Source organism: Procambarus clarkii, chromosome 54 (assembly GCF_040958095.1).
Source record: "Procambarus clarkii isolate CNS0578487 chromosome 54, FALCON_Pclarkii_2.0, whole genome shotgun sequence".
NCBI lineage: Eukaryota > Metazoa > Arthropoda > Malacostraca > Decapoda > Cambaridae > Procambarus > Procambarus clarkii.
The window spans coordinates 18,647,386-18,665,422 of NC_091203.1; the positions used below are offsets into that span (position 1 = coordinate 18,647,386).

General features: G+C 46.3%; 1 protein-coding gene across 1 annotated transcript; it reads left to right on the top strand.

Moving 5' to 3' along the window:
* The first annotated feature begins 7,235 nt into the window (after positions 1–7,235).
* Positions 7,236–10,347, top strand: LOC123771274 (uncharacterized). The gene is made up of 5 exons (XM_045763746.2): positions 7,236–7,366; positions 7,615–7,695; positions 9,296–9,763; positions 9,841–10,031; positions 10,129–10,347. Exons 2-5 carry the CDS (start codon positions 7,615–7,617, stop codon positions 10,253–10,255), a joined length of 867 nt encoding a protein of 288 aa, XP_045619702.1. The 5' UTR covers positions 7,236–7,366; the 3' UTR covers positions 10,256–10,347.
* Positions 10,348–18,037: the final 7,690 nt, after the last annotated feature.

The following is an 18,037-nucleotide window of genomic DNA, read 5'->3' on the forward strand; positions in this document are numbered from 1 at the left end:
TAACCATAATTTTTTTATTTATACTATCAATTTATAATACAATAGAAGTACAACTTAAGAATATTCTCTGTTAGGAAAGGTTTACTTGCCAGTTTACAAGTAGACTATTATTAGAACAAAAACATATTTTCAGACTATCACTAATATCTAGATAACTATTTCAATTTCTTTCTTTATTATGCACCCTATACCCATCCCATGGGCGATGGGTATGGGGTGGGCGAAGGGTAAAGAGTTACAGAGACACATAATCGGTTCAGGAACTAAACCCATAGTGCGCTTAGCTAAGCAAGTGACAATCTTTTGAAGGTAATTACACAATTGCACAATTGTTAATGTATTAATTAATCAGCCAATTAATACACAACTATATTCTACCCACTTCAAGACTCCGCTCCAATATAGAAGCATCAAGAAATATGGACCAATAGGCTTTCTACAATTACTTCCATTCAATACCCATTGTTTCGTGTTCTGTCTTGTGTTTGAATTTAATACCCATTCAATACCCATTGTTTCGTGTTCTGTCTTGTGTTTGAATTTAATACCCATTCAATACCCATTGTTGAAAGTTCGTTTTCACCTCATCCACCTCACCCGAATGTAGATATAAAACTCGAAGATGTGTAAGCTCTATTCAGTTTCAGTTGTGTGTTTGGAAACTAAAGTCTTTGAAAATGTAATAAGTTTTACGAAACGCGCTCAAGTGTCGCGTCAGACTAGAAATAAAAATGAATTTTGGAGAATTGATCTTTGAATTACCATCAACAGTGAAAAGAAACGTAAGAAAGATAGAGAGAATTCGTGTTAGAATTATTAATCTTACTTTTTCGGTCATATTTAATATTATATGTCTACAGGAAAGACTGCTGCCAAAATATACTAATATACATATATATATATATATATATATATATATATATATATATATATATATATATATATATATATATATATATATATATATATATATATATATATATATATATATATATATTTTAAACCTAGAAGGGGTACCACCTCTGGTGCAAGTGTAGGGACCCATAGCCTCGGAGAAGAAAATAAAGAGTACTCAGAGAAGACCTTGTGGATCCTCACTGAACACTTTGATATTTTCTTATCTGGTGCCCTTAATATTTTTTATATTAAAGGCACCAGATAAGTGAGGGGTTGTAGTGGGTTAAGGCGCACTAGTTATTGCAGCTACTGGAAGGTAGTTGTGCTTTCTGGGTTCGAGGCCCACTGGTGGGTGTTGTCCAAAGATTGTTAATCTTCACTTGTGGTTTAAGCAAGTATGGGCTTATAGCATGGACACGAGTTCTCCCACATTAACAGTGGCTTGATGAAAAACGTATAGTAACCACTCACTTATCTGGTGCTCTTGGGAAGTGGGGATATTTGAGGTGTATATATACCTCGAAATCTCTACTTCTTTTAAGGGTCTGATGGTGTAGTGGGTTAAGGCGTACTAGTTATGGCACCTACTGGAAGGTAGTTGTGCTTTCTGGGTTCGAGGCCCACTGGTGGGTGTTGTCCAAAGATTGTTAATCTTCACTAGTGGTTTAAGCAAGTATAGGCACACACACACATATATATATATATATATATATATATATATATATATATATATATATATATATATATATATATATATATATATATATATATATATATATATATGTCGTACCTAGTAGCCAGAACTCACTTCTCAGCCTACTATTCAAGGCCCGATTTGCCTAATAAGCCAAGTTTTCCTGAATTAATATATTTACTATAATTTTTTTCTTATGAAATGATAAAGCAACCCTTTTCTCTATGTATGAGGTCAATTTTTTTTTATTGGAGTTAAAATTAACGTAGATATATGACCGAACCTAACCAACCCTACCTAACCTAACCTAACCTATATTTATAGGTAAGGTTAGGTTAGGTAGCCAAAAAAAGCTAGGTTAGGTTAGGTAGGTTAGGTAGACGAAAAAACATTAATTCATGAAAACTTGGCTTATTATGCAAATCGGGTCTTGAATAGTAGGCTGAGAAGTGCGTTCTGGCTATTAGGTATGACATATATATATATATATATATATACATTCATTTACATAAATACATATGTGTGTAAATCACGAAAATAAACACGTGATTAAAAATGTGACAGTGTCAGACCACGGAGGAAAATTGAAACACGAATTTCCTTAAGTACTTTCGTATATTAATACATCTTCAGGAGTGATTTTACAGGTCAAGTATTGGACATAAATAGGCAGGAGAGAATGTTCCTCACCTCACTCCACCATTCGCTCTTGCCTATTTATGTCCAATACTTGACCTGTAAAATCACTCCTTCTGAAGATGTATTAATATACGAAAGTACTTAAGGAAATTCCTGTTTCAATCTTCCTCCGTGGTCTGACACTGTCACAAATACATATACATATCGATAATCTTTTTATATCACAAGTGATTCAACAAGATGCTCACAACAGTCACTATACAAGGCACTTTACATCTATGGAGAGTCACACATTTACTAGTTTTGCTCCACACCCACCCAACTGGGCGGCAGCTTTACAGTCATGTGCATGCATTACCTACAATAAGCAATTTTTTAATACTTCGTTGAGATTCCCGGCAGTATTGTGGGAACCGACCTGTGAGATTTATATTTATTTGATTTATATGAATTTATATTTACGTTAATTTATATACTTCGATAGCAATTTGTATAATGATAAGTGGACTGTATTTCTGCAATAATCTCATAATCTCACAAATCGATCCTCTACACATTAGGGGGGGGTTATTAAATTAATATATATGCAGCCAATCAAACTACAGTAACTACATACATTGAAAAGGTTCCTTATCTTATAGTACAGCAGGTTAGTCCACCAGGTATAACTAGGATGTAGACACCAAATTATCCTCTTTGAGGTAGCTTCCATCACCCAGTAACTGGTGCACAAATCTTGCTTCCTCGTCTTGACCTGTCAAAAGGGCGCTAGCTGTGAAGCCAGGTTCTAATATATGACAAGTATTTCAGAGAAAACTGTACATGGAACATGAAGACCTGGCTTAATTACCTTTAGTTTGAGGCGATTTCGTGATCTAACCGGATCACCCTATATCCTGACATTAATGGCCATAAATGAATGATAAACGGGTTTCGGATAGACACTTAACTTGAATTTGTAGACAGCGTGTTGATAATGGTACACTTTTAGTTTCCATAACACTACGTCCAAGTAAATTTAACAGGAGCCGAATTTGCTCCCGTGAGCCTCTGGTCTCGTATAAACAATGGCAATGTCTAACACTCCATATTACTGACGCCTGGCCGACATTGTCCAGATATGATAGGAGCCAAATTTGCTCCACACGTCTCGGAGGTGACACAACAATGGCTGCCCTCCTTCCTCCCTCACGCCTGGCTTACATTGTCCAGATTTCAGAAAGTGATAGAAGGGTCACATTTACTCTGCTTTAATATTGATAATTAAGTTAATTTATATAAGATGTTTTTATGATGGTAAAGTCCAAAGACTAATGTATTTAAGAATAATTCCCACCATAATAGGTGGAGAATATAATAGTATGTGGTGATGATATCCCGTTTTCTATAGACGGTAATTCCACTACAAGTTACGTTTTCTATGGGTTAACTTGTTTATACAATACAGCTATTATCTGTATGATATAAAATGGTGTCGGATTTTCCGACAAGTATATCATTATGAATGAAGTACTTACACATTTCTTTGACTCCACTGATGGTGTTATATCTGAATTCCGTGATTTTTTCACATTCCATTATATAATGACACAAAGTATGCGAATAGTTCCGCTAACAGAGTTTACATTTAGATAAGTCTACATCAGCAGATGTTACAAACTCCCAGAGTAACTTGTTGCCGAGCCTAAACCTACCAGTGGTAACATCTAGAAGTCTGCTAACCTTATTGGATCACCCATAGACATGCGTTTCTTCCTGCATAATAGAATGATAATAGATGGAGTAACTGGTGTGAATTTCACTTTGCCTCAAGTCTACGAGATTTAGTGATGTTCCTGGAATATTACTGCCCTTAAGCTGCTCAAAAGCAGTCCTAGATGGTAATCAATTTCCTCTTTACGAGCAAAAGTTTTGGCTAACTCATCAGTTCTATCATGCATTCGGAGATCAATATTGGAAAGAATCCACAGGAGATAAACTCTGACTCCATCATTGATTATTTCCTTATATCTGTGCCAAGCTTCAGCCACAAGTACGTTACAATTATGCCTTGGGGAACTGAGGGCAGTCAAGGATGACACGGAGTCACTTACAATTAGCGTGCCAACTTTGGATTCGTATACGCGCTCGAGTGCAAGGATTATCGCGACCAATTTTGTTTGAAGAGTGGAGGCCTAGTTATTTATATGCCAGGTGTGAGAGTTGGTTTGGTGAATCTATGAGATCACTTTACCCAGAGAACGGGATGACCTAATTACAAACTTCTCCCTTACTTTGCTTGCTACATTTCTTTTTAAGAATTCATATCTTATAAGTTAAAATTCAGTCAGACTTCACCATAATGAACAGGTGAAAATTTTCAATATGAATATGTGAGTCAGTTCACCGTTGTCTGCGTAGTATCTTCTCTCCTGCTTTAAGTGTTGTTCAGGTTTCAGAAACTGGTTGACCCGGCGCTTGGTGTGACCGGTCTTGCTGCGGGGCCTCCTGGCCATGCCAGCCAGTGGCATGGGGCATTCCTTGCCTCCTGTCCGCCGAATTGACACTATCGGTTTGGAGTTCTCTGGACAGGCGTCGTACTTGACGGTGGAGGTGGTGGTACGTGATCTCCTGTGTGCTGCTGTGGCAGACATATGTGGCATGCAGCTACTGTCCAGTCGTCGGGCAATAGTTAAGGTCGGCTCTGTTGCGATATTCTTGGATCTGGTGGCCTGGTATGATGGGCGAACGTTAACTTCCCTGGTGATGGTGGTACCGTCACTGTGTCGGACCGTAGTGGTTCTTCTACCTATGTGACGGCACACGGAGTACCGTTCGAGTTCCCAGAGGGCCTATTACGACGCTATTTTGGTAAGTTTGGGGCTGTTGTGAGCGTGCGGATGAACCTCGTCTCGTCTGGCAGATGTTGGGGCATTTCGAACGGGACTCATACTATATCCATGTGCCTCAAGTCTCCGATTCCTTTCTCCATAATGCTTCTTGGCTTCAACGTTCGCATCTTCATTCTGGACAGCCTAGGACGTGTTTCCGCTGCAGTCTTGATGGGCACCAGGCGGCAGGTTGCAGTACGGATGGTGCAGCTCCTGTGAACTTGTTCCGAGAAGAGGACTCCCCCCCCCCCCCACTGGAGAATGTGCCGGCCCCCCTGTGTGTGGTGACGCGGAGGATGTGGCCCAGCCTGTGGCTTGGCTGGTGTCGCCAGCGTCCGTGTGCTCCCAGGTTGTAGGTGGTGTTGTCCTAGCCATGGAGCGTGTAGTCCCACCTGCAACATGCCAGCCAGCGCCTCCTTGTTCTCCGTCTCCTGTGGCAGTTGCTGTGGAGAATGTGGCTTCTTTTGTGAATGGGGATGGTGTGCTGCCTGGTGTTGCCGATGACGTTCCTGTTCCCTTTGTGTCGCGTGTGGTGGTGCCTGGTGTTGTCTCAGCGTGCTGCTGCTGCGGACGTCTTGCATGGCCGTGTGGAGCGTGCCCGTGAGCCGCCACCCTGTGGTTCTCCTGGCCTGCCTGTGGAGGTAATAGAGGCAGTGGAAGACTCTGATGACATGAGGCTGGTTCGAAACGATTGCATGTGGCTCGCAGTGCGTCCTCTTGCCTTGTTTGTACTTCGTGGGCTAATGTGGGCGATTTTGGCAGTCCACTATCTTCAGTGAGTTCTGATGCGGTTGATGCTGTTTGGGTACCTGTGGCTCCTATAGGTCATGTTGCAGTGGTGGCACGTCGTGTGGTGGGCTCGTCGCCTGTTCCTGTGTCTTGTCCCTCTGCATCCCCGGTTGGTGGTTCTTCAGGTTGGGGGGAGGGAGGGGGTTGTGGCTCCGGCTGAGGATGCGGTACAGGGTGGGATTTGGTGGTGATTTTCAAGAAAAACTGTTCCAGCGGCTCCGTGCCGCTGGCCTCTGTGACCACTACCTCCGTGCGTCTGCCCCCCGGTGTAGCCAGCCTCTGTGTGGCCTCTGCGCGGCTGCACTCTGCACAGCCGTTCTCTGTCCCCTCTGCCCTCCGGATCTTCGTCCTCTGTGCCTCGCGCTTCCGTGGTTCTGCCTCTCTAGCCTTCGTCTTCTGTGTCTTCGGCCCCTGTGTCGTCGAATCGAATGCCTCCCAGGATGGTCATTCCGGAATTTCTAAGGTGCCCCATACGCCTTACCCAGGAGGAGTGGGCACTTTGGGATGTTTACTGTACTTGGTATCCTGTGCATCAGTTTCTGGAGAAGTATAAGTATCAGGAGAAACCTGTCAAGCGTGCTTGACCTCGTTCCTGGACTGTTGGGAGCTCCTGTGTTTTTGTTTTGTTTATATTCTAGTTTCTTATTGCTTCTGTGTTTTTTCTTTTGTGTATCCTGTTTGTGTTTTATGTTTTTTGATTTTCTACTGTTCCTGTGTTTGTGCTGGTGCATTGGCACCGGGGTTTTCTTTGTACATATTGTGTATTTCCAATTATATAAAAAAGTATGAATATATGCATGTACGTATGCATCATATGGTTAAGAAAATAACATATGTTACATATCTGTTCACGCAAGACGGTGCGCCAGTACTTTATATTTGTGCATGATATGTGTCGGTGGGTTATTGCATAACATTAAACTAGGTCACGAACGAAAAAGTTTGAAGAAGCGCCGTCCAGAAGGACTGAGGTCAGTCTCGCGAGACTGGTTATTTGATTTGTCTCACCTCATTATGGACTAATATATGTTTAATATTTGTATTTATATATGAGGTTAAACTCAGTAAAATCACTGGAAACATTGTGATTATTGAAGTACAGTGAAGTACAAACTACAAACTATATAACGTAGAAGACAACTAAATTAATAATTATTATAATTAAAAACCAGACAATCTTAACAATTACTCAAGAAAGTCAATGATTTAATGTAATTGGGAACGGAATGAAATAGTACCACTTTCTCCTGTAGTGGCCGCGCCCGTCAATAGATGGCGCTAATAGGTTGGTAGAGCGTTGGGTTGGGTGATACATGAACATACATTTTATAGGGAGCTTTCCTATCCTTGTTTCACAGTCTGTCGTTAGTGTGTCTGTTTGTAGTGTGTGGGGAAGGCAACAAGGCGGGCAGCGTTCTTGTGCTTGACATTCTAGTCATTGCTTCCTTTACTGACAATACTCTTCCGGTATTACAAGGTTTGTGTGTGTTGTAGTAGTAAGTTTGTCTTAAGTTATTGGTGTGCAGTAAAGTTAATGTTTGATAATAGCTTAGGTATTTCACTTTTTCCAAAAGATTTGTTTGTTGGTTGCTAATCTTGTGAAACTAGAAATAAATAAATATGTATGTCTGTTATAACGGTTTTCCTATGAAGTTCCGCCAGTATCTGCGAAACTATTCTCAAACCTCCTATTTTGACTATTAAAGGAGTTGGTATAAATTTCAGATGTGTTCCAGTTTTTGGTTATTAGTTCTATGGACGACCCTGGCGATGTCTCGGGTGTTGGTCGTTGCACAACCTTCCACCGTAAGTGACTATAAATTTAATGTTTCCTAGAAAAACTTGATACTGTGTACCTGTGACATTATAAATCCCAGGGAATCTCGACAAGACTTCTTGCCAATGAAATTGCATGGCTATTTAATTTTCCCTAGGCTAGCTATGCTTAGGCTTTACCAAAAGTTAAAATGTGAAAGCTAAAATGGTAAACTACTTAAACTGAAAAATAGGGTAATTTCTTCTCGCATAACCATAAATGTCTTCTTTAAGCCATAACCCTGCATATCTAATTAGTGATCTTGATATAGCTAGTATTGTACCAACGTACCTGGTTGGTGTATCCGCACACCACGAATTTGATTAGTTTTCTTGCCCGCTTAATGACGTTTTATCGGTATTTATTGAAGAGATGAACATTCAGCTACCCTAACTACTTTTCTCCATGAGACTAAGTCTGACAAAATTCGCCTGTTGGCAGCATCTTTAACAAATCCACAAGGACCGTGATGACACTTCTAACATACGTCCGGAGTGATCTCTGACACACCTTGGTCGATCGCGCCATGTATAACGTTAGTGTGATAAGTGTATTGAGCATATCTTCTTAATAGATGAGGTGGCCTAGAGGCAGAACTTGTCTCAGACTTCTATAAATTTAAAGTTTGAACGTTTCCGAATTAGTGTTGCAACTTGTAAACTCGATTACTAATGTGTCGCGCGTTTATAATCCCCAATGTCTAGGACATTGGGTCTTCATATTTCCTGGCTAAGCTCTAAACTGATTACTGTAATTGACCTCCTGCCCTCTCCTTTCCCCGAAAGTTTCCTTTTGGGGAGAGGATAGACCACCTTACTAAGCATAAGAAACGAGCAATTAAATCTTGCGGCGTTTCTAAATGCATAGTCTTTTTTTTTTTTTTTTTTTTTTTTGTATCTAGGATATGAAAGCAATTAAAACTATAATTTCGCCACAAATTTCCCCACCCTCCCTCTGTAACCTGTGTAACCATTTAGGCTAGGTAGTGGAGCAGCGGTCTCGCTTCGTGCAGGTCGGCGTTCAATCTCGGACAGTCGGTGATTGTGCACCATTCCTTGGGGGGGGGGGCCTAATTCTTATTCTGACTCCTTACCAGGGCTGTAAAGTTTTAATGACTTGGCACTTTAACCTGATAACTCTTTCCCCCCTCCTCCTCCTCCAGGAACTTATGGGGGGGGGGGGGTATATTGTCATTTGGGAAAGGCTCCAATTAAAAAATGTAAAGAATCTGCTTCTCTCGAAACCTTAACAGTCACATATTGTTTCCACAAGTCGCTTAAAAGATACCTGAAACTTTTATAATGCTACCATGGCACAAACAGTTGTAACGTTTGTCGTTACAAAGAATAACTAGTGACATTGCATTGTTTTAAAGACCTGGCTACAACTACATTAATAATCTAGTCTGCAATATATGTAAAAACCTAGTGAAAAAGGATTATAGAAAGTTGCATGGCATTATTTATTTTTATCAAAAGTGCCTGCTAAATTTTGATTAGCCAAAATTTTTTAAAACATTTTACAGGTAACTTGCTACAGCTTATTTCTATGCACTATATAAACTACTATATACCTTCCCCAACCCATCAGCCTGGCTCTGGTTATGGCAGTCAGACCCGAGGACAGGGAGGTGCCAGCTCTCAGGGGTCATCGGGTCAACAGAGCGGCGGCCCAGTTGTAGGTGGCGGCCCGGGCGTCGGCAGCGGTCCACTTCTGGGTGCTGGACTAGGCCTTGCCGGCGGTCAAGGAGTTGGTATTAACCTCGGCCAAGGCGGCGGTCCAGCTAGCAGTTCTGGTCAAGGAGTCGGCGGTGGTGACAGGGCTGGACAGGTTAGCAGCGGACCTCGAGCTACCTCTGGCAGCAGCGGTCCGGCTCCTTACGCTGGGGCAAGGTATGGCAGTCCTCAAGTGAGCAGAGTGGATGCACTATTTAACCCCACTGTCACCCAGCTCTTCACCATCGACCGCTTTGTTACCCTTACTGATCAGGCTTTCCAGAGTGTGGCTGTCACCCTCACTTCCCTCACCGTCCAGACTGTCACCACTGGAACACGCGCGGTGAGTACTTGGTATGTATTGTGATTAATGATGGTCTGGACGCTGAGCTTAGACTATTTAAGTGTTGTCTTACACAGGTGGCGCAGACACCGGTGGATGACCGCGTCGCCCTCCAGACAACGGTAGTTGTCAGACCTTCAACACTAACGGTCACGTATGTGCAGTCAGACTTCAGGATTGTGACTGAAAGGTCTTTAGACTACGTGACCCTCGCCCACACATCGTACGTCATCATGCAGACTACTTACACTACTACTGCTACCCAAGTGTAAGTTCGATGTCAAGTCGGTAGTACTGTACTATAACTGCCAGCCTCTTGATTACTTGTAAAGGTACTGGCTAATTGACCAATTTACTCCCAACAGGCTGTCGTACACGACAACGCTGGTGAGAACAAACATCAATACTAAGAGCACAGTGTTCACGGACTACCGCACAGTCACCGACACAGTCCTCGTCCCCGGAGCCCGCTACGGTTATAGACAGCTCTAGCACCTTCATCCAGGCTAAGATTTTGAAAATGTAATATTCAACATGCATGACATTATCGGTCTGTTTAAGCTAATAAACTTGCTATAATCCTTGGTGTTCTTTTAATAGTTGACTTAGTGTACATCGTACAAAATTGCGTGCATATTTACTTTGGAGAAATCTGTTCAGAGGTTGAGAAGATTGTATAGATACTTTCAACATCTATTCCTGATGTTGCGGCAAAGCGGATTTTACACTGTAAAGTGACTTTCCTAGAAGGAAAGTCTAGTAACAAAGCAACTATTGGGCACCTCGATCCTTAGAGATGGTCAGTGATCCAATAAAGAATATCACAGGAAAGTCATGAAGACGTAACGGCGCTCACTCTCTCCCTTAAAGTGGTTAGTACATTGCGTTGGAGTCAGGTGTGTAGTGCACTCTGAGAAGCTACACACGTGACAAGATACATTTGGCAAGACATCACAGCTCTGACTGGGTGACCTTGAAACCAGGCGCGCAATGTGGACAGAGGCCTAACTCCATGTGCCTCGCCTCTTGGCAGTGGTTCTGCATGCATAAATAGTTAATCATTACGCAGGGTCAGTAGTAATAATTAGGAGTCCCTTTGCTGCGTGGTTGATGTGCAACTCTGTAGTGTGTGCAGCTGTGAACCTTCCCAGGCGACACTAGAGGCATGGCGACTACTGCCTTAGAGACGGCAGGTGCTGTCTCGGTGGCCTCACACCAGAGTGCTAGTACATAAAGTGGTCCCCACGAGGAAGATACAAACATGTTAACTCTCACAGTAGAATCAAATGCTGGACAAGAGCCCAATAGTAACGAACTTCCTTGGACAACTGATAAGCCCTGGAGGAAGACGCAAGGAACCAACGAGTTTATAAATCATAACCATGTGAAGAGAATCGACCTGCTTTTTTTCCCCGGGCATGGTAACTGCAACGAAATATGCATGGTTGGCTGAGGTAGCCGAACATCCTGGTGGTGGGTGCGTTGGCGAATGGACATGCAAACCATATCGGTATGAACATTACTGAAGAGATGGTGGATTATTTCTGTACTAGAGACCCCCTCCCCGCTCAGCTCGTTGTCGCCGTCTGGGGGCTTAGTGGGCGGCTGCCGGAGTGTGATGCTCCTTGGGACAGTCCTCTGTCCTTTTCTAGCCTTGTGCTCCTGCTGCCGTCCTCTCCAATTCTGCTGGGCATCTTTTCCTTTTCCTTCTGTTTCGTTTTTCTCCCCCCTCTTCTCCTATCTGCTTGCCGTTTCCTGCCGACCTTTTGCTCGTTCTGGTTCTTCCCTTGGACTTCTTCTACTTTGACGCCCGGGTGCTTGAGGAGGCATACTCTTGCACCCGTCGAACTGCAGTACCCGACGTCGAGAGCGAGGGGAACCTTTTATTGTCAATCCCCACTTCGTCACTGAACCCGATCTCGACGGACTGTCGGTTTCTTAAGGTGGCGTTTGTGGGGCGTATACTCACGACGCACCCCTAGGAGGCCCTGACAAGATCGGCGATAGCTTCTTGTTGGGTGTCCTGCCTCTAATTGTGGCTCCATGGTGGGTGTGGGGGCACATTCGTGAGTGAATTCGTAATTTCGTCAAGATGATAACCCCTGTTTCGGCTGCTTCTGGCTTACCTTTTCAGGCTCGTGGGGTGGGCGACCAAGCCCCCGAGTCGGTCCGTATTGGAAGACCGGGCTCTGTAGCCTCCGCTGCATTGGGCCCCGACCTTGCTCCTCCTTTGGCCTCTCTGACTCCTTCCCCTGGCTCCCCTCCCTCCTCTGTGGTTGGGTCGAGCCCCAAGCCCCCAGTGGTGACTACCTCGTCCCCTGGCGCGGCTCCTTCTCTAGTTGTAACTACTGCGCCTTTTAACCCCTCTCTCTCTGGGGGTTCTCACCGCCGTTCTCGTCACGGCCGCCCTCGCTCGATTCCTTCCAGTTCTGCTACCTATCAAGCCTTGTTTGGTCCCGCTTCGTGGGCCAAATATTTTGATCTCCTCCCTCTTGATTCTGCGCCTCCTGACGATTTCTCCCTTCATCGACATCTCTTTGATTCCGTGGATGCCTCCATTACTTTTAACCCCACTCGTCTCGGTACGCGTGTCGTTGCTGCTCCTTCTCAGGATGCTGCTTCCCGCTTGGCTGCCTTATCCTGCCTTGGCGAGACCCCCGTTCGGGTCTCGAAGAACGTTCAGTTGAATGCCAGTGTTGGCACTATTTTGCTCCCGCCCCATGTTGCGACCGGTGTTCGGGACCTACGCGACTGCCACGACGATATTCGACATATCCTCGCTGCCCAGGGCCATTCTATTCTCCAGGTGGACACGTTTACTCGTCCCCCTCGTGGTAGTCGCCGTCAACCCCTCCGGGTTGTGAAGATTACCTTTGATGGTAGGACCCTTCCACCCTCTGTCATTCTTGCTGGTGCCAGGTGCTCTGTCCAGGAGTACATTCCTTCTCCTCGGCTCTGCAACAAGTGCTGGAGGTTTGGGCATGGTGCCCTCCGCTGCTCCGGGACTGTCTCTCTCTGTCCTTTGTGTGGTGGCGACGGTCACTCTAAGTCGGAGTGCGCTTCTCCCCAGGCTCGTTGCCTCCACTGCGGTGAGGCCCATCCTACCTTCTCCCGTGCGTGTGTCCATTACAAGCTTGAGGCAGCCGTCCTCAACTTGAAGCACCGGGAGCGTTTATCTTTTCCTGAGGCGAGGCGCCAGGTTCGCCGGCTCCCGCCTTATGCTAATATCTCTTATGCTCGCGTGTTGCGCTCTTCCTCTCCTCGTCCTTCCCGCCTTCCTCAGACTCACAACCGTTTCCAGGCCTTGGACCCTGATGCGCCCACTGCCCCCTCCTCTGTCCCTTTGGGTTCTCTCCCGAAGGATCCTCCTCCTGGTCCTCTGTCTGGGGTTCCCCTTCCTTCTACCCGGTCTGTCGTGTCTTCTGTGTCTCCTTCCTCGTCCCCCTCCGATCCTCCTTCCCATCCTCTTCCTCCATCTATCGGCTCTCCCCGCCGCCTGTCGGTGTGGGCGGATGTCCATCGCTCTCCTAACGGCCGTCGTGTGTGCTCTCGTTCGGCTTCTCCTGTTGAGACACTGGAATCCGTTGCCCGGTACGTAGTTGCTGGGACACCGGTCTCTTTAAGTCAGAAGCGTAAGCCTGGCTCCTCTCCTTCCTCTTCCCCGGCGGGTAAGAAGGCTTCGCTTTCTTCCTCAGCTCCTCCTCCTGGCTCTGTTGCTCCTTCCACTCCCGTTTCAGTGCTTGCGCCCCCTGTTCCCGCTATGGAGGTTTCTTTGGCCCCTGCTTCCCTTTCGGTTGCTGCTCTTGCTGGGGTGCGCTCCTCTCTTTCTACTCCCCCTCTTCCTGCTGCTGTCCTTGACTGCTCCTCTCCGTTGTCTCCTCCTCCTCCTCCTCCTCCGGACCCTGCCCGCCCACCTCTGATCTGTTCTCCCGTTTCCTTCCCTCCGTCTTTGCTCAGTTTACCCATGCCCCCTAACCCTGACTTTGCTGACCCTGATCCCGACCCTGATATTCTTTAACGTGCTCTGTTGGTCTTTCGCCTTTGTTTCTTCCTTGTTCTCTGTTTTTGTCCTTTCTCTTCTCGTCGTTGTCCATTCTTCAATGGAACGTTCGAGGTTATTACGCCAATTTCCTCGAACTCCAACTTCTGGTTTCGCGGTTTTCGCCCCTTTGTGTCTGTCTCCAGGAGCCGATGCTTGGTGCTCGTCCTGGTCGTTTTCGTGGCTATTCCTTTCTCTCCCCCCCCCAGCCATTGCTGGGGCTTCTAATTCTTCTGCTCTCTTGATTCGGGCTGATGTTCCCTTTGTTCCTTTACTTTTTCCTTCGCCTCTCCATTGTTCTGCTGCTCGTATCTTTGTGGGGAAATGGTACACAGTTTGTTCCATTTATCTCCCCCCGAGTGTCCCGCTCTCTCTTCCTGATTTGAAACACCTCCTAGACTCCTTGCCGGAGCCTGTGCTCCTGCTGGGTGACTTCAATTGTCGTCATTCTCTTTGGGGTGACGTTCTGACGAATACCCGGGGTCGCCTCCTTGAGCCGTTTCTCCTCTCTTCTTCCCTGTCTCTTCTGAATTCTGGTGAGCCCACTCATTTGGACTCTCGAACTCGTACCCTTTCTTGTCTTGATCTTTCTCTCTGCTCTTCTTCTCTTTACTTAGATTTCACATGGCAGGTTCTTGATGACCTCCATGGAAGTGATCATTTCCCCATCCTTGTTTCCTTTTTCTCTTTTCGCCCTTCCCTCTCTTTCCCTAGGTGGCAGTTTGCTAAGGCGGACTGGACCCTATTTTCCCTCAGTGCTACTCTCTCTGACCTCTCCCTTCTGCCCCTCTCTCGCGCTCTCCTCCTTTTTCATGACACTGTCTTCGACGCTGCCCTCCGCTCTATTCCTCGCTCTTCCTCTCGGGGTCCACGGAAGTGCGTTCCCTGGTGGAATGCGGACTGTGCTCGGGCTGTCCGCTGTAAGCGTGCAGCCTGGAAGAAGCACCGCCGTAGGCAGACGACCGATTCTTTTCTTTTCTTTCGGAAAGCGAGTGCGGTGGCCCGTAGGGCCATCCGTACGGCTAAACGTGAATGTTGGGCATCTTATGTCTCGACAATTACGTCCGAAACCCCTCTGGCCCAGATCTGGAAGCGTATCCGCAAGATAGCGGGTAAGTTCGTTCCCGATGTTTCACCGGTCCTTCACCTCCATGATACTCTTGTGGCGGACCCGTTGCAGGTCGCTTCCGAACTGGGTTCCCACTTTTCTTCTGTTAGCTCTGGTCTTCATCTTCCCCAATCTTTCCTTCTTCGTAAACCTGTCCTTGAGTCTCGTCCTTTAGATTTCTGCACTCATCTTCAGCTTCCCTATAATGATCCCTTCTCTCTCTCTGAACTTCGTTCTGCCCTGGCCCTCTGCGGTTCTACGGCGGCGGGCTCCGATGGTATTCATTATGAGATGCTTCGCCATCTCCCTCCGAGCACGTCTCAGTATTTACTGAGTCTGTATAATCGGATCTGGGAGTCGTCGTCAGTCCCTGAGGACTGGCTCGATGCCGTTGTCCTCGCTGTTCGCAAACCGGGGTCTCTGGGTACTTCCCCTAAGGACTTTCGCCCTATTGCTCTCACAAGTTGTGTCTGCAAACTCTTTGAACGTATGGTTAACGTTCGTCTGATGTGGTTCCTGGAACACCATCACCTCCTCTCCCCTTCTCAATTTGGTTTCCGCAAGTGCCGCAGCACGACAGATGTCCTGGTGAACTTGGAGGTCTATATACGTACTGCTTTTGCTGCGAAGACCTCCGTTGTTGCCGTCCTTTTTGACCTAGAAAAGGCTTACGACACCACTTGGCGTTATCATATCCTATCTCAACTTCATTCTTTTGGCCTTCGTGGTCATCTCCCTCTCTTTCTCCGCAGCTTCCTCTCTCGTCGTTCCTTTCGGGTGCGCCTTGGTACCGCTCTCTCTCCCTCTTTTCAGCAATACGAAGGTGTGCCCCAGGGTAGTGTTCTGAGCACTACTCTTTTTCTGGTTGCCCTCAATGGTCTTCTTTCCTCTCTTCCTTCTGGTGTCTTCTCCGCTCTCTATGTCGATGATCTTACCCTTTGTTGTCAGGGTGATGATTCGCCTCTCCTTCAACGCCGGCTTCAACTTGCGATTGATGCCGTGTCGTCTTGGGCCACAGGTCATGGCTTCAAGTTCTCTACTTCTAAGACTTGTGCCATGACTTTTACGCGGAAACGGGTTGTTCTTCGTCCCTCTTTGTCACTTTATGGTCATCCCCTTGAATACAAAGATTCCGCGAAGCTTTTGGGGTTATTCCTTGACACTCGTTTGTCTTGGTCTCCCCATATCTCTTACCTCCGTGTTGAGTGCTCTAAGTCCCTTACCCTCCTTCGGGTCTTGTCCCATACTTCTTGGGGGGCAGATAGGCGCACTCTCCTTGCTTTACATTCCTCTCTCGTCCTGTCTAAGCTCGATTATGGTTGCCCTGCTTACTCGTCTGCTTCTCCTTCTACTCTTCGCCGTCTTGATGCTTTGCACCATGCTGGGTTGCGCCTCAGTTCTGGTGCCTTTCGTTCGACTCCCGTCCTTAGCTTGTATGTTGACACTGGCTTCCTGTCTCTCCAGGACCGCCGTGATCGCTACTGTCTTCGCTATCTTGCGCGGTCCTTGCAACATCCTTCCTCTCGTCTCTGTCGTGCTTTAACTTTTACCCCTCCTGCGGTTCCTGTTCCTCTTCACCACCTCCCTCTTTCTGTCCGGTTATCTCGCCTGCAGGATTCTCTTTCCGTTCGTATTTCTGATGTTTCTCCTCGTGTTGTTCCTTCTTTGCCCCCGTGGAGGGTCCCTCTTCCGCGGTTTTGTACATCCTTGACTCGTATCACTAAAGCTTTTACCCCTCCTACAGTTCTAAAACGCCTTTTCCTCGAGCACTTTTCTTCTCACTCCCGCTCCGTTTCTGTCTTCACCGATGGGTCTAAGTCAGCGGACGGTGTTGGCTACTCTGTTGTTTTTCCTGATCGCACTTATATGTGTCGCTTGCCTCCGGAGACTAGCATCTTTACAGCGGAACTTTATGCTATTCTCTATGCTCTTCGTCTCCTGCTTTCTCGTTGTCAGTCTTCCTTTGTGGTTGTTGTTGACTCTCGTAGTGCCCTCATGGCTCTCGGGTGCTTTAATCCAGTTCATCCGGTAGTTGTCGAGATCCAGCATTGGCTGTTTCTCGTTCACAGTAAATTTAAGTCGGTTGAGTTTTGTTGGGTTCCCAGCCATATTGGCGTGTCTTTAAATGAGCGTGCGGATGCTGCCGCTAAGGAAGCTGTCCGCTCTTGTCCCATCTCTCGTAAAGGCATTCCGTATTCCGACTTTTACCCGGTTATCCATTCCTCAGTCCTTACCCGTTGGCAGGCTTCTTGGTTGTCTGTTACTGGTAACAAGCTACGTACTCTTAAATGTTGTGTTTCCTCGTGGCCGTCCTCCTTCCACCGTAACCGGCGGTGGGAAACAGCTCTAGCGAGGTTGCGTATTGGCCATACTCGCTTAACCCATGGTCACTTGATGGAGCGCCGCCCTGCTCCTTATTGTCCTAGTTGCATTGTCCCTCTTACGGTCGTGCATGTCCTTCTTGAATGTCCTGACTTCCAGGACGAGCGTGTGTCTTGCTTTCCGACCGCCCCTCGCGGTCACCTATCCCTCGATAGAATTCTTGGTGACTCGGATACTTTTGATATCGTTCGCCTTATGCGTTTTTGTTCTCGTATTGGCATCCTTGGTGATATTTAGCGCCCTCTGATTATTTTGCGTATTTGATGGTGCTACATAGCCTTCCCGGTTTGGTGCCTTCTTTTGATAATTACTTACTTCTGTACTAGAGAGCTTGCTTGTATAATAATGAAGAAACCATCACTGCCTGCTCATACCCACAGGACAACCATCATTTTTGGCCTGGACCTCTACTAGGATCACACTAGAACAGCATGAACACAGTCAATGCAAAAAACTGCCACTGGCAGACTTGTTCTCGCTCACTGGACCAGCACCGTGTCTCTGCCGGGAAGATTTAATGTCCCAAGTGCTTATCGGCAATTACCCCCTCCCCACTCGACTCGTTGTTGCCGTGTGGGGGCTTAGTGGGCGGCTGCCAGAGTGTGATGCTCCTTGGGCAAGTTCTGTCCTTTTCTAGCCTTGTGCTCCTGCTGCCGTCCTCTCCAATTCTGCTGGGCATCTTTTCCTTTTCCTTCCGTTTCGTTTTTCTCCCCCCTCTTCTCCTATCTGCTTGCCGTTTCCTGCC

Excerpts from the sequence above, each read along its gene's own strand:
- LOC123771274 (XM_045763746.2), top strand. The coding sequence starts at position 7,615 with ATGTGTTCCAGTTTTTGGTTATTAGTTCTATGGACGACCCTGGCGATG. Across the intron at positions 7,696-9,295 it reads TCGTTGCACAACCTTCCACC|CCTGGCTCTGGTTATGGCAG; the intron begins GTAAGTGACTAT and ends CCAACCCATCAG. Across the intron at positions 9,764-9,840 it reads TCACCACTGGAACACGCGCG|GTGGCGCAGACACCGGTGGA; the intron begins GTGAGTACTTGG and ends TGTCTTACACAG.